The sequence below is a fragment of the Aotus nancymaae genome, unplaced genomic scaffold (genome assembly GCF_030222135.1).
Source record: "Aotus nancymaae isolate 86718 unplaced genomic scaffold, 86718_ANA_hifiasm-v0.15.2.pri h1tg000002l, whole genome shotgun sequence".
NCBI lineage: Eukaryota > Metazoa > Chordata > Mammalia > Primates > Aotidae > Aotus > Aotus nancymaae.
In genome coordinates, this window is record NW_026988413.1 from 50,359,987 (window position 1) to 50,376,001 (window position 16,015).

The 16,015-nt window shown below is 36.0% G+C and overlaps 2 protein-coding genes across 4 annotated transcripts in view; one reads left to right on the forward strand and one right to left on the reverse strand.

The window, feature by feature from the left end:
• The window catches only part of LAMB1 (laminin subunit beta 1), an 86,492-nt gene extending 82,435 nt beyond the window's left edge, over positions 1-4,057 (forward strand). For 2 of the 3 annotated variants that reach the window (XM_021673211.2, XM_021673212.2), the window contains exons 32-34: positions 1,601-1,777; positions 3,474-3,633; positions 3,758-4,057. In XM_021673211.2, the coding sequence (XP_021528886.2) occupies positions 1,601-1,777; positions 3,474-3,633; positions 3,758-3,894 (474 nt within the window). In that variant the 3' untranslated portion in view covers positions 3,895-4,057. The other variant, XM_064374493.1, reaches the window with a different exon arrangement.
• A 4,673-nt stretch (positions 4,058-8,730) lies between these two features.
• Positions 8,731-16,015, reverse strand: part of DLD (dihydrolipoamide dehydrogenase) — a 35,418-nt gene continuing 28,133 nt past the window's right edge. The window contains exons 9-14 of the mRNA XM_012455905.3: positions 12,605-12,795; positions 11,733-11,903; positions 11,223-11,412; positions 10,633-10,770; positions 9,581-9,670; positions 8,731-9,486 (exon numbers count right to left, since the gene is read on the reverse strand). Coding sequence (XP_012311328.1) covers positions 9,421-9,486; positions 9,581-9,670; positions 10,633-10,770; positions 11,223-11,412; positions 11,733-11,903; positions 12,605-12,795 — 846 coding nt within the window. The 3' untranslated portion in view covers positions 8,731-9,420. The remainder of the gene's footprint in view (positions 9,487-9,580; positions 9,671-10,632; positions 10,771-11,222; positions 11,413-11,732; positions 11,904-12,604; positions 12,796-16,015) is intronic.

The window sequence follows — 16,015 nt, forward strand, 5'->3', positions numbered from 1 at the left end:
TCTCAAAGAGTTTTTTTCTTTCCAAATTTGAGTTTTTGTCAGCCATCTCAGGCTAATCTCCATGTCTTTAAAACCTGGGAAGATGAATTTTCAACATGCTTTTCTTACCATTAGTTGGTAAAAACCTGTCTTTCCCTATTCTATTGATGTCAGTTACATGAAGGCCAATAATTTTTCAGCCAATTTTCCTCCTTAAATTTCAAGCATCTGTAAGTTTCTTTAGGCTATGTGTTAAAGCTTAGAAAAATTATGTTTTCCCACTAGACTATAAATATTTTGATGTTTTGATCTCTAGGTTTTTCTGTTTACTCAGTGTGCTGTTAATATTTTAGTGAATATGTCAGTGACTGTACAAATTATTATTTTGAAAGCTAGGTGCAGTGGTGTGTGACTGTAGTCCCAGCCACTTGGGAGGCAGAGGCTGAGGTGAGGATCACTTAAGGCCAGGAGTTTGAGACTATAGTGCGCTATGATTATGCTTGTCAACAGTCAGGCACTGCACTCCAGCCTGGTAAATATAGAAAGACCCTGTTTCTTAAAAAAATAAATAAATAAATAAATAAAAGTTCTGAAAAGCAAATTATTAGAAAATATTGAATTAAAGGTGAAATATGTGGCTTGATGAGGCAAGTTAATATAGGGGTTCTGGTTATAAGGGGCCCTAGGGGGAAGCATGAAGTGTTTTAGGTCAGTAACAATAAGAAACAGAACCTCTAACTTTGCTCATGAAAGCTTATCAGAAAAAATTCACTCAAACTTTATTTTTCTAAGAATTACATTCTAATTAAAGGATCCTTAGGTTTGAAATATTTACAAATTTAAGCCTATGTCTATACTGACCCATTAACTTCATTATAACAGTATTGTTATTCAGAGTTAATTAGACCCATCCTTGAAGATCATTTTAAAGAAAAATTGATTCTTTTGTCATGGGCCCAACTGCGTACTCTGGCTAGCTTTTAAAAGTCAATGTGTATTGACTCTACTTTGAAAGGAGATCCGCTGTGGAGCCTCACCAGTTGCCCAGGTATTTGTTCTCCTAAATAACTGAGTATTTAGAGTTTACAGCTGTAATGTTCCCAGACCATACATCATCTCACAATTCTACAGAAATTGAAACAACAGCCCTAGTCTCCATGTCTTTAGTAATTAGCTGAAATCTCCATTACTACTAGAGTTTAACATTTATTTTCCTACTCACATTAAGTTGGAAATTTATGTGGAAATCCCTCTTCACACAGCTGCTTATTTGTCAGTATTCTTTAGCCAAAGTTTGCAGATGTTTTTAAAATGCTTTTTCAACATATCAAACTCCCTGGGGGTAGTTTTTTTTTTTTTTACTGTTAGTAAGAAAAAATTTTACATCAATCTCAGCTTAAATCATCAGAAGTACCAAAAGAATAAAGTGTATATATGAGATGTAGCAAAGGCTAAAGTAGGACACTTCATGTACTTTTCCTGAAATATTCTTTTTAGTAATTACTTCTTTTGGTCTAAAGCAAAATAGCACAGCAGACTTTTAAATCTTCCTCCAAACTTGTACTCATAGTAATTCCGTTTCTTAAACTAATGGCTTGCTGGAAAATTGACATACTTTTAGATTGAGTCTGAAACAGCAGCATCTGAGGAAACCTTATTCAACGCGTCCCAGCGCATCAGCGAGTTAGAAAGGAATGTGGAAGAACTTAAGCGGAAAGCTGCCCAAAACTCTGGGGAGGCAGAATATATTGAAAAAGTAGTATATTCTGTGAAGCAAAGTGCGGAAGATGTTAAGAAGGTATGTAAATCTTTGTAATTTCAGAGCTATGCTAATAAAGGAGCAACCAGTCTCCTCCTTGCCTGCCTTAGAGTAAGGGACATGGACCTAACAAACAAACATTAAATGACCTGTTCTGAAACAGCAGTCCTTAGAAATGTGGATGGGAATGAATATGGAAGTATGTAACAAATATGACTGAAGCCCTCAAATCCAAACTTGGACAAGAGTTTAGAAGAATGCAATTAAGGGAACAAGTCTTAAAACAGGCTTTTTTTTTTTTTAAACCAACTATACTGGCCAAAAAACATGCATATTGAACTTGTATTATTTCTGTGCTGTAGTCAATTCAATTCTTCATGGCATACAGTAATTACCAGGCCATTTGAGAATATTTTAAAAGCAGGCTGGAACAGGTAGTAGGAAACCAAATCTTACCTCTTTGAGAGTCATTTTGAATTAACTACCCCTCACTTCTCATTGGAAGGCACTATATTTTGCAGAGAAAATCTCACACAAGCCAAATTTTTAATCAGAAGCCATGTAATAACTGAAACACATACTCAGTTTCTAAATAATGCTTATTTCTAAAGAGAACATGAAAAGCTTGGTGGTAGCAGGTGGGGCTTAAATCCATTATATCAGTGGTCTCTAACTTTTTTGGCACCAAGGACCAGTTTCCTGAAAGACAATTTTTCCAAGGGCTGCGGGGGTGTGGATAGTTTCAGGATGAAACTGTTCCAGCTCAAATCAGGCCTTAGATTTGATAAGAATCATGCAACCCTAGATCCCTTGCATGCACAGTTCCCATAGAGTTCATGTATCACCAAAAGGTGGAGCTAGAGCAAGAATACTCACCTGCCCACCCAGTTCCTAACTGATCCCTAGGCCTAGGGGTGGGGACCCCTGCATTAAACGACCTAATTTCAGTATATAACTCCTTACTATTCAGAAATTTTCCTGGAAGTTACTGTAGCTTTTCATGCATTAACTTCCTACCTCTCTAGGTCGGGAAAGGAGAAAAGTTTACTGCCACAGTATCTGACTGCCATCTTTCCTGTTGTAGTTTGTGTAGTTTCCTGCAGTTCTGAACACACAAATTTCTCAAGCATTTTGTGTAATGACATCACAATAGAAAGAAACAAAATCTCTTGAAATGAAACTTCCATAAGTGGCTATTATTTGAATAGTTTCTAAAAAGAATCATTTGCAACTGTCTTTCCCACCCCACACCCATTTCTCTTCTCCCCTCTCTTCCTGCATATGCTACAATCTTACCTTTCCTTCCTATATCCTATCTTTTGTTTAATCTGTCTTTTATAATCTAGTCAAGATCCAAAGGTCCTCCCTTTCTTCAATATGGGCTTCTCTAATCTACTTTTGAAAAATCTGCACTTCTCTATGTAACTCGCAATACAGTTATGCTACAACAACTCTTCTATAAAGAGTGCTAATCAAGAGAATCAGAACTTAGCTCTAAGGACTTGCTGCAACTCCACATTTTTTTGAAATGTTCTTTGAAACATGTAAATTTTGCATTCCATTCCACTGTTTCAAGATAAAATTTTAAATCTCTTACCAGGGAATAACTTGAAGAAGCCTGAATCTCCTTGGTGGCCCTTAATCCAGAATGCATGCCATGATTATACTATTGCTCTTAAATGTAATTACTGACACGAACATTACCATCTCTTTCTGTCTAAATGTGGAATTGCAGACTTTAGATGGTGAACTTGATGAAAAGTATAGAAAAGTAGAAAATTTAATTGCCAAAAAAACTGAAGAGTCAGCTGATGCCAGAAGGAAAGCTGAAATGCTACAAAATGAAGCAAAAACACTTTTAGCTCAAGCAAATAGCAAGCTCCAACTGCTCCAAGGTGGGTCTTTTCACATTGGCTTATTTTTTAAAATTAATTTTAAATTTAAGGCATTCATAGTTTATTTAAAAGCAAAGAATCTATTATAGTATAAATTGCTGACTTTATATAAATATATCCACAGATTTAGAAAGAAAATATGAAGACAATCAAAAATACTTAGAAGATAAAGCTCAAGAATTAGCAAGACTGGAAGGAGAAGTCCGTTCACTCCTACAGGATATAAGCCAGAAAGTTGCTGTTTATAGCACATGCTTGTAACAAAGGAGAATGGGCTATAAAATGGCTAAGGTGACAGAGGTAAAACAGCTACATTGTAACAACTGACTTAATGATCTTGAAAATAAAACTCACTACCTATTTAATGTTTTTAATCACATTTTGTATGGAGTTAAATAAACTACAGTGCTTTTGTATATATATATATATATATATGTATTTTTTGGTGTACTTGTTGAGTGTTGAGGAATCCCTTTAACAAAGAAAGTTACTTTCACTGGAAACATGAATTTATAAACAAGTTTACTGCCTCCATAAAGACCCTAATTTACATTGTCTATAAATAGCTATTATATTTGACAGGTAAACATCCTCCAAAATTCCACACCGTTGACTCCCCCCTCCCCGCAATCACCTCCCAGTGGGATTCCCAGGTTGAGGTTAAGGAGGACGAATATAGTCATCTATGCTACCTTCCTTCACTATTTCAATGGTTGCTTCCTTGCCCCAACCACTAAAACTTCTGTTAAGTATTCCTTGCTTTAGAAAGGAGAAAAAGCAACATTTTTTTTAGAAGATCAGCAGGATGAATTAGGGCTTGTAATTATTACCACCTAGAATAGGAACAGGGTTGCTAAGGGGAAAGTTTCAGTTAAATCGGGCCAGAGTTTACGGATACTGCTTCTGCGAGTTGAGCTATGCTACTGCAGAGCAAAGACTGATGCTCTAATTTCTCAGCTTCTGTATTGTATTTTATGTGATTCTGCAACTAAAGATTCTCTGCTAGTCTGTAGGTGAGGCCACAGGATAAAGACAATCATCTATGGAAAGTAATTGCCAGGCCCATGTCAACTTTACAGCCTAACTAGCTGGATAAAAGCCCAGCAGCCTCTGTGTTTTTTCCACACATTCTTAGAGCAAGACTATTGTGTGGACCACTTAACCACCTGCACATCCAACACAGCTGCATCTGAAACTGGGCCTGGACAAAAGTTATGTAAACAGCTGTAAGTTAATAAAACAACTTTCCTCTGGCCCAAAACAATTATTTCTCACTTTATTTAGATTAAGAACAGAATTGGAAAAAACTACTTTAAATTTCATATGGAACCAAAAATGGGCCTGCGTAACTAAGACAATCCTAAGCAAAAAGAACAAAGCTGGAGGCATCACGCTACCTGACTTCAAACTCTACTACAAGGCTACAGTAACCAAAACAGCATGGTATTGGTACCAAAACAGAGATAGACCAATGGAACAGAACAGAGGCCTCAGAAATAACACCACATACCTGTAAGGCTGGCTGCGTCGCGGAGAGTTCGGACATGCCTCCTCCCCTCGAGGGGAGTTCAGACACGCCTCCTCCCCTCGCGGGAACTCTGACATGCCTCCTTCCCTTGCCGGGAGCTCGGACACACCTCCCCCACCGCCCCACTCACCCCGGGAGCCCGGGGAAAAAAGCCCCATCAGGACCTACCTGATACCATTTTGTCCCATCCAGGCCCCACTCCCTGCCTACTATTTTGTCCTATCTGGGCCCCACTCCCCTCCATCAGGGTCCCACTCCCCTCCATTTTGTTTCATCCAGGCCCCACTCCCCACCATTTTGTCTCGCTCACCTTGGGCACAGCCAATCAAAACGCCTCCACTCCCTATAAAACCCCGTGCCTGAGAGGAGTCTGCATGACTTCTCCAGCCCCTCCTGTCCGGACCGCAGAACCTCTCCCGGGAACCTGAATAAATTCCCTTGCATTGGATTATTTTCGTGCTGGCCTCAGTTTCTTCATTTTATCCTCGGCGAGAACAGACCTTACAATACCTACAACCATCTGATCTTTGACAAACCTGACAAAAACAAGCAATAGGTAAAGGATTAAATTTTAATAAATGGGGTTGGGAAAACTGGCTAGCCATATGCAGAAAGCTGAAACTGGATCCCTTCCTTACACCTTATACAAAAATTAACTCCAGATGGATTAAAGACTTAAGACCTAAAACCATAAAAACCTTAGAAGAGAACCTAGGCAATACCATTCAGGGCATGGGCAAAGACTTCATGACTAAAACACCAAAATCAATGGCAACAAAAGCCAAAACAGACTAATGGGATCTAATTAAACTAAAGAGCTTCTGCACAGCAAAAGAAACTATCATCAAAGTAAAGAGGCAACCTACAGAATGGGAGAAAATTTTTGCAATCTATCCATCTGACAAATGACTAACATCCAGAATCTACAAAGAAATGTACAAGAAAAAAAAAAAAACTCCATCAAAAAGGTGAAGGATATGAACAGACACTTCTCAAAAGAAGACATTTATGCATGCAACCAACATGGAAAAAAGCTAATCATCACTAGTCATTAGAGAAATGCAAATCAAAACCACACCGAGATACCATCTCATACCCATTAGAATGGCAATCATTAAAAAGTCACAAAACAACAGATGCTAGAGAGGATGTAGAGAAACAGGAACCCTTTTACACTGTTGGTGGGAGTGTAAATTAGTTCAACCATTGTGGAAGACAGTGTGGTGATTCCTCAAGGATCTAGAAATAGAAATACCATTTGACCCAGCAATTTCATTACTCGGTATATATCCAAAGGATTATAAATCATTCTATAAAGACACATGCACACATGTTTACTGCAGCACTGTTTACAACAGCAAAGACTTGGAACCAATCCAAATGCCCATCAATGATAGACTGGATAAAGAAAATGTTGCACATATACACCATAATACTATGCAGCCATAAAAAAGGATGAGTTCATGTCCTTTGCAGGGACATGGATGAAGCTGGAAACCATCATTCTCAGCAAACTGACACAAGAACAGAAAACCAAACACTGCATGTTCTCTAAGTGGGAGCTGAACAATGAGAACACATGGACACAGGAAGGGAAACATCACACACTGGGGCCTGTTGCGGGTGGAGGGCCAGGGGAGGAATGGCATTAGGAGAAATGCCTAATGTAGGTGATGGGTTGATGGGTGTCACAAACCACCAGAGCACACGTATACCTATGTAACAAACCTGCAGGTTCTACACATGTACCCCAGAACTTAAAGTACATATATATAACACATATATATAACATATATTATGTAACATATATATAACATATTATATATATATATAAGAATCCTAGTAACTGGCAAAATGGTCATATCTCATCATCTACTAGAGTAACTATATTAAGTATTTTACTTAAAACAGTAGAAACACTCCCCATTCCTTTTCAGCTAAACAACTAAAGGTCTCACTTTCAAATTACTTTTTTTGTTTTTGAGGCGGAGTTTTGCTCTTGTTCCCCAGGCTGGAGTGCAGTGGTGTGATCTTGGCTTACTGCAACCTAAGCCTCCAGGGTTCAAGTGATTCTCCTGTCTCAGCCTCATGAGTAGTTGGGATTACAGGCACCTACCACTACACCAGGCTAATTTTTATATTTTTAGTAGAAGCAGGGTTTTACCATATTGGCTAGACTGGTCTCAAACTCCTGACCTCAGGTGATCCACCTGCCTCAGCCTTCCAAACTGCTGGGATTACAGGAGTAAGCCACTGCTCCATGCCGGTTGAAATTACTAATTTTAATCAGTTCAATGAAGTGGACAATCTGACTCTTCACAAGCCACTAAAATATTGAGAGCTTAGTAGACAACAGTAAGTAAACATTTAAAACTTGTTTTATTCTTAGGACTTCATTCCCCACCCAAATATATTTCATTCTCATATTGAATGTAAACACTTAAAGATGGATTTAACTATTTTGTGTCTCTAGAGCTAGGATTCCATATTAAATTATATTTCACTACTCCCTAACTAGAAACTTATTTTTCCCTGAGTAAGGGACATGCTGAGATTTAAATAAACTAGCACTTGACATGATACTGGGATTTCAGATTTTTAAAAAGATGCAGCCTTCACTTGCAATAATGGCAAAGTAGCACATATCAGACCAACCCTCCTGCTGATAGCAACTGCAAACTCTGAACAAAATACATTTTAGGAAAAACTGTAAAGGCACTGGAAAACGAGAGGAGCTGGCACTTAAAAAGTGAACAGCACTGGCTCAATGTCTCATTTTTAGTAGGTTTTGACTTGAGGGGGAAACAAAAGCCAAGTTTTATTGGTTAAGGATCAGAGGACAGAACATGGGGCGACCACAACAGCTGGAACATAAAGGGGAAAACCCCAGAAAAATAAGAAGGCAAAGAAGGGTCAAACTTTCTTCTGCCCAACCTCTGGTTGACTCCGGAACTATACACTTGCATGGGAAAGACTTCCAGCAGCATAGGTAAAGCTAAAACAACTGAGAAGAGATTTCAGCTGCTGCCACCTACAGGGTTTGGAGTTGGTGTTCAGCCAAGTTAACTGCCTACTAAGACAACAATTTTCTTCACAAATATGTAACAGAATCCAGGGTCTTTACGTCACTCATAATGAGCATGAGACAATCTATGCAATCTATACTAAATTTCAGAACTACTTAATGAATCTATTATTCTTAAATTTAGTTATAATATGCAAAAGCCTACTTAGCATTTAGTACTTTGTTACTTAACTTTCTCAGGACACGGCCATTTTAAACACCATAGATGCAACTTTATAATACTCTTTAAATAAAGTCATTTACCCAGCCAAGGAAAACACAGATTAAAGACTCCCTTATGTTGTACTTCTCCAAAAGCATATGTTAAACATTTACTAGGTGTCTCTAAAATAGAGGAAAGGATAATGACCTTTAAAATGGCTTAATATTGTCACATAACATGAAAATAAAGATACATTCAGGCCTACAAAAGAAATAAGAATATACACTAGAGGTAGTCATAAAAAAAAAACCATCTCAACATGTACTCATAACAACCAATAAATGAATATTTAAGACGTTTATTTCAGTATCTTCATTCCCCATTGTAATACATTTGAATCCCCACGTAATATATGAGTCCTGTAAATAGACTCTGTTAATTTGGATAACTATATAATTACCCTTCAGAGTTACAGACAACAATGGAATCTTAAAAACCTCTTAAATACATAAATTCTACCCCTAAACTGCAAGAATTTAGGGGTAAATAAAACAAGCGAGAGACCATTTTTGACTTACATTAGTTTGGTTTATAGACAGCTGACTTGTTTCCAATATGAAAACCAAATTAAAAATATATTGATCACTTTGCTTCAAACATAACTGTTCACGGATCAAATTCTAGCTCCATCTGTATAAAATTCAGCTTTTCTGTATCAGAGAAAAAAGCTACTTAAATTCAGTGGCATTGAATCTTTCATGAACAGCATGAAAATATGAGTTGACGGAGATATTCCAGGATGCTACATTAAGTAGCTTTTTGTCTTACATGAGTGCACTGAAACAAAATACTAAATTTATGTAAAATATAGATATAAGAGTATTCCATCTGTCCAAACCTATTAAATACCTTCCAAAAGTTTCATAATTCAGTCCTAGAAATTCTTGGAGCTGTGTGCATATCCTGTTCAGGAATGTGACTTCTACAAAAGCTCCCAGAAAATTTCAGAAAAAATATATATAATCTTCTAATTCAAAAGTTGATTGATTTGCCAAATGATGCAGCAAGATTTGCTTCTCTAAAAGCTTCTGATAAGGTCTGCAAGGGAAGAAATTTAGAATTAAAAACCAAATATTTGTGGGTCAGAAGAAAATATAGGCAACCATCAATTCTTTATGTCATTAATAATTACCGGATGTGCATGACAGACTCTAGCTATATCTTCACAGGATGCTCCATATTCCAAAGCAAGAGCAGCTTCATTTACCATTTCTCCAGCACCCTTTAAAATAACAAGCCAGGTAAATTTGCTTCCATGACAAAAACTACATGCTAATAGGGTAGCAATGGTTACGAGAGGAGGCTTTTAGATCTTAAAATCGCCTTAAATCTGTTTCTGTATCAGTTGAAAGAAAGTCAGGAAAAACAACAGAAAAGGTGACACAGAAGAACCTGGGCTTTGGAGCCAAATGGCTTTTGATTCATATCTACCATTTACTACTTTACCCATTCACTGGTTCTGTGTGCTTCCTTCAGTTTCTTCACCTCAAAAATAACAGCATCTATCTCACAAAGCTGTTGTAAAAATAACAAAATGTATACTAAAGTGACACAGTGAGCACTCAAATATTCTATTCTCCTCATTGTTATATCAGATACAGGAGATACCTACAAGAAAGATACATACTTTAGCCTCAGTGGTAGGAAAGGCTTCCCTTAGGAGGTAACATTTGAGCTGAGACCTAAACAATAAGGAGCCAGCAATTCAAAGATGTGGAGCCACAACAGTCTAAGCAGAGGGTACCTCAAGCACAAAGGCCCTAAAATTCAAACATCTGGCCTGTTGTGAAAATAAGAGAAGGTCCATGTGACACAGAATTCATCAGCAAAGGAGAGGAGAAAGAGAAGAGGTCAGAAACATAGGCACAAACAGATTCAGTGAGCCTGTATGTAACAATCTGAAGTTGAAAAGCACCACTGGAGGATTTTAGGGGCATAATGTTTTAAAACATAATGTATGTTTTAAAGAGAGAATCTTGGCTCCAGTATAGAAACCAGATGATACAGTGGGCAAGACTGTGAGAGTGCTGCTGGTGTCCTTCTAGAAATGATACACAGAGAGGCCATATTCAAAAGTTTCGCTGGAAATGAGTAACCTCCTAATAACACCAGGTGGTTTACAATTAATAAACAGCAATGCTTTCTAGAAATCTTAATGGATTTCTCTGGTTTTACGATACTCACTGGTCCAAGAATATGTGCTCCCAGTACTCTGTCAGTCGATTTCTGCCCAAGGATCTTCACCATGCCATCTGTGTCAGCATTTGTCTTAGCTCTGCTGTTAGCAGCAAATGGGAATTTCCCAACTTTGTACTCAATACCCTGTGAGAGACATAAAAAAAGAATCTACGTAAGTGCTCGAAAAGTTCATTCCAATTTGTAAAATCATCTACCATTTGTTCAGAAAATAAATCCCAAGAAGGCAACTGTACACAAAGTACATACAAGACCCAAAGGCTGGGTTAATGAACTATATCTTGGGCACAAATGCAAGCCAATACAAATGTCTGTCCATCTGATTATATTTCAAAGCCAAATACAAAAGATCTGGCATTACTAGTTTTTTAATACAGGCAACTTCTCCTCCTTTCAATTACTGCTGAAAAATCTGTAAACAATCTCTTTATAATGCTAACAAGGGAAAAATATATAAGCTAAACAATGATATTTCACAGTTGTGAGATGTATTAATGTAATAAGATGCTGTTTCTCAACCACCAGTGTCACTGGCACAACTCACACATTAGCGTAAAACCACCCACATTCAGATTTACCTCTTCTTTCAACTGCTCTTCTGATTTGCCAACCCAAGCAACTTCAGGGTGTGTATAAATCACTGACGGCACACAATTGTAGTCAATGTGCACAGCACCACCAGCCATTCCTTCAACGCAGATAATGCCTTCATCCTCTGCTTTGTGAGCCAGCATTGGACCAGCAACTACATCACCAATAGCATAGATACTACCACAGAAATCAAAAGAAACAAAATGAATTTCTGAAATCACAGCTACTTATCTTCAGTTACATCATGGTAACAAAAGTAAAAGTTTCCAGTAAATAAGTCACCAAAAGATAAATCAAATGCAGCTCTTCAAAAATCTATGAATTCACCTTCTCATCTTTGAGTAAAACTTCAATTATTTTTTGATTTTACATTTTGTAAGTTTACTATTCTTCCCCAAAGCCAATACATATTTTAAGCATAAAAAGTCTTACTTTTCAAAATACTGTTTGAAATCAATTTTAAAATTACTGAAAACACAGACAACTGTCCAACTTACTTTGGAATTTTAGATTGGAATCTGGTATTAACTGGAATTCTACCTCTGGGATCTAGTTCAATTCCCAGCTCTTCTAGTCCCAAATTCTTAGTAAAGGGTCGTCGGCCAATGCAAACTAAGAGTACATCACAAGTAATAACTTCAGCTTTACCACCAGAAGCAGCTTCAATACTGGATAACAAACAGTATATAAATGTTAAATACACACCTACATAAATTGATAAAAATTTAAGATCAGAAATTTCTCAAGTGTTGACATTTTTAACAATTAAGTTTATTTGACTGTAAACGGAAGAGTCAGACAATGAAAGAGATCTATCATAAAATCTCACAAAAACCACAGAATAACAAAACAGCAGTTAAGAATATAGGACTGTGAGTCACAAAAATTCAAATTTAAGTACTGACTGCCACCCACTAGCTGTGTGATATTAAGCAAGTTAATCATTAAACTATTTAAATACTATTAAGTATTTATTTAAAAACTAATTCATTAAGTTAAATACCATTAAAGTATTTAATCAGTAGAGTGCCAGACATATAGTAAGCAATCTTTTATTACTGATTTCCCCATTTATCTGTGTAAAAATGGTGATTTAATTTACTGAATATTGGGAAATTAAAATTTTCTGAAAATACTATAAAAAGGTACATTACAACAATGAGAACATTGGATTAATCTTTCTATAGCATTAACCTAATCATAAATTTCAATGTCCTAAGGCAATAATCTGATAAGCGACTGAGTTAATTAAGCTATATAATGACCTTATGCTAAAAAAAACATTTGCTAAGCTGATTTTGAAACTTGAGTATTTGGCTTAAAGAAACAGACAGGGATGATACATAAAAAACAAATGACGTATACTTACGAAACATCAATTTTTCCATCTGACTTCTTGGTAGCACCAGTAACCTTTGTATTCAATTTAAATTTAAACCCCTGTTTCTGAAGGATGCGTTGAAAGTTTTTAGATATCTCCATATCAATTCCAACTCCACCTACATGACCTAAAAATTCAACTGCTGTGACATCTGCACCAAGTCTTTGCCAAACTGAACCCTGCAAATAATTAAAAAACCCCAATGATCATAAAAGTTTCTATAGCAAATGTTTACTAAATCATCTTAATACTTTATTGCAAAATATTTTCTTCTTTCACTAGTATGTTTCTATGAGAAGCTCTGAGGTTTAAAATTAACCATGTGTTAAATATGTATAACTTCATACATTTATTAACTTATTCACTCAACATCTGTTGAACATCTTCTACAAACTAGCAAAATTTTAGCTTCTAGGCATATGTTAGTGAACAAAGCAAAAATCTCTGTTCTCGGGGACCTTATATTCTGGTAGGGGACATGGACAAATATGTAAAATTCATGTCGGAAAATAAAGTGCTGCAAGAAAGATAAAACAGGAAGTAGAACTGGGACTACTGGTTACTGGGATTACTATTTTAAAATAGCACGGTTGGAGAAAGCCTCACTAGGAGTAACATGTGCACAAAACTTGAAGGAGTGAGGCAATGAACTATCCAGTTAACTGGGGAAAGAGTGTTGTTCTAGGCAGATGGAAACAGCAAGTACAAAGGTCTTGCAGAAAAGGAAGTAGGCCACTAATCACTGATGTTTGCAGAATATTAAACTGGCTTCATATTTTGTTTTCTCAACAAAGGAAAAATCTTTACTTTTGCATTCAAATTATAATTTAAACTGAATGCTAGTTTATTTGAACATTTTGACAACTAGAATAACTTCTAAACAATTACATATTAAACTATACATAACAGGCAAGATAAACATAATTTCACAGCATTAGATATGAAAAACTATGAACATATCCTTTGCAAGAATGTGTATTAAAATCATCTGGTAATTCAAATAAACTATACAAGTTTACCTTCCCTAAATTAGGTGTGTGCATTCATTTTAAAAATCTCATGAATTTCTGGTATGAAGACTGAGTTAACTAGAGGCAATACAGTGACACTAAAAATTTACCAACATGTATATACAAAAGTTAACTGAAAATGGACCATGGACCTAAATGTAAAACCCAATACTATGAAACTTCTAGAAGAACACCTAAGAGAAGAAATCCTAGAATTGATTTCTTTGATATAACACCAAAAGCACAATCCATAAAAGAAAAACAATAAACTGGACTTCATCAAAATTAGAAGCTCTTAGATAATATTGAAAACACAAAAACAGAAGCCATAAACTGGGAAAAAAATTTACAAAACTTCTGTCTGATAAGGGATTTATAACCAGAATATATAAAGATTTCTCCAAACTCAACGAAAAGAAAAATTCAATAAAAAATGGACAAATGTCTGAAGAAGGAAGATAGAGAGATGGCAAATAAGTACATTAAAAAATGCTCAACACTGTAAGTCATTAGAGAAATCTAGTTAAAACCACAATGAACTAAATTCAACAACACATTAAAAAGATCAAGTGGGATTCATTCCAGAGACACAAGGAGGATTCAACAGATGTAAATCAATAAACATGATTCATCACATTAACAGAACCAAGAATAGAAACCATATGATCATTTCAATAGACGCTGAAAAAGCCTTTGATAAAATTCAACATCGCTTCATGATAAAAACCCTCAAACAACTGGGTATGGAAGGGACACATCTCAAACTAATAAGACACACTCATGGCCAACATCATACTGAACAAAGAAGAACTGAAAGCCTTTCCTCTAAGATCTGGAACAATACAAGAATGCTCCACTTTTATTCACCACTTTTATTCAACACAATACTGGAAGTCCTGGCCTCAGCAATTATACAGGAGAAAGAAACAAAGGGCAAATTGGAAAGGAAGAAGTCAAATTAATCTTATGTGCAGACTATGTGATCCTGTATTTAGAAAAACCTAAAGACTCCACCAAAAAACTATTAAACTTACAAACTAATCCAGTCAAGTTGCAGGATACAAAATCAACATACAAAATTCAGTAGCAATTATATACACCAACACTGGACAATCTACAAATGAAAAAAAAAGCTATCTCATTTACAATAGCTATAGAGAATATAAAATGCCTACGAATCAATTTAGCCAAAGATATGAAAGATCTATACAATAAAAAATTTCAAAAACACTGACAAAACAAATCGAAGAAGACACAAAAAATAGTTCATGTTCATGGATCGGAAACATTAAAATCATTAAAATGAAAATACTATCCAAAGTAATTTACAGATTCAATGCAATCCCTATCAAACTACCAATGACATTCTTCAACTGCCAAAGTAATCCAGAACAAAAAGAACAAAGCCGGACACATCATATTACCCGACTTCAAAATTTACTAAAAAGCCGTAGTAACCAAAACAGCATAGTACTGGCATAAAAAGACATATAGACCAATGGAACTGAGTTAAAAAAATATAAATCCACACATTTTCAGCTACCTCATTTTCAACACAATGGGGAAAAGGCAATCTCATCAATAAATGGTGCTGGGAAAACTGGATAACCGTATGCAGAAGACTGAAACTAGGCCCCTATCTTTCACCATATACAAAAGTCAAATCAAAATGGATTAAGGACTTAAATCTAAAATCTGAAACTATGAAACTACTGGAAGAAAACACTGGAGAAATGCTCCAGGACACTGGTCTGGACTTACTGTATAGGACCTCAAAAGCACAAGCAACTAAAGCAAAAACAGACAAATGGGATTACATTAAGTTAAAAAGCTTCTGCACAGCAAAAGAAACAATCCACAAAGACACAACCCACAGAATGGGAGAAAATATTTGCAAACTATCCATCTGACAAGGGATTAATCAGAATATATAAGGTGCTCAAAAACAATCCAATTTTAAAATGCACACCAGAAGTGAATAGACATTTCTCAAAATGAGACTTTCAAATGACCAACAGATGAAAAAAATGTTCAACATTATTAATTACCAGACATGCAAACCAAAATCACACTGAGCTATCATCTCACCCCAGTTAAAATGGCTTTTATCAAAAAGATGGTAGCAACAAATGCTGACAAATATGTGAAGAAAGGAGAACCTCCATTGGGAATATAAGTTAGTACAGCCACTATGGAAAACAGTTATGAAGGTTCCTCAAAAAACTAAAAATAGAACTACAATATGAGCCAGCAATTCCACTACTGGATATATAACCAAAAGAAAGGAAATCAATATATTGAAGGGATATATGCACTCTATGTTTACTGCAGAACTATTCACAATAGCTAAGATACAGAATAAACTCAAGTGTCCACTAGCAAACAAAGA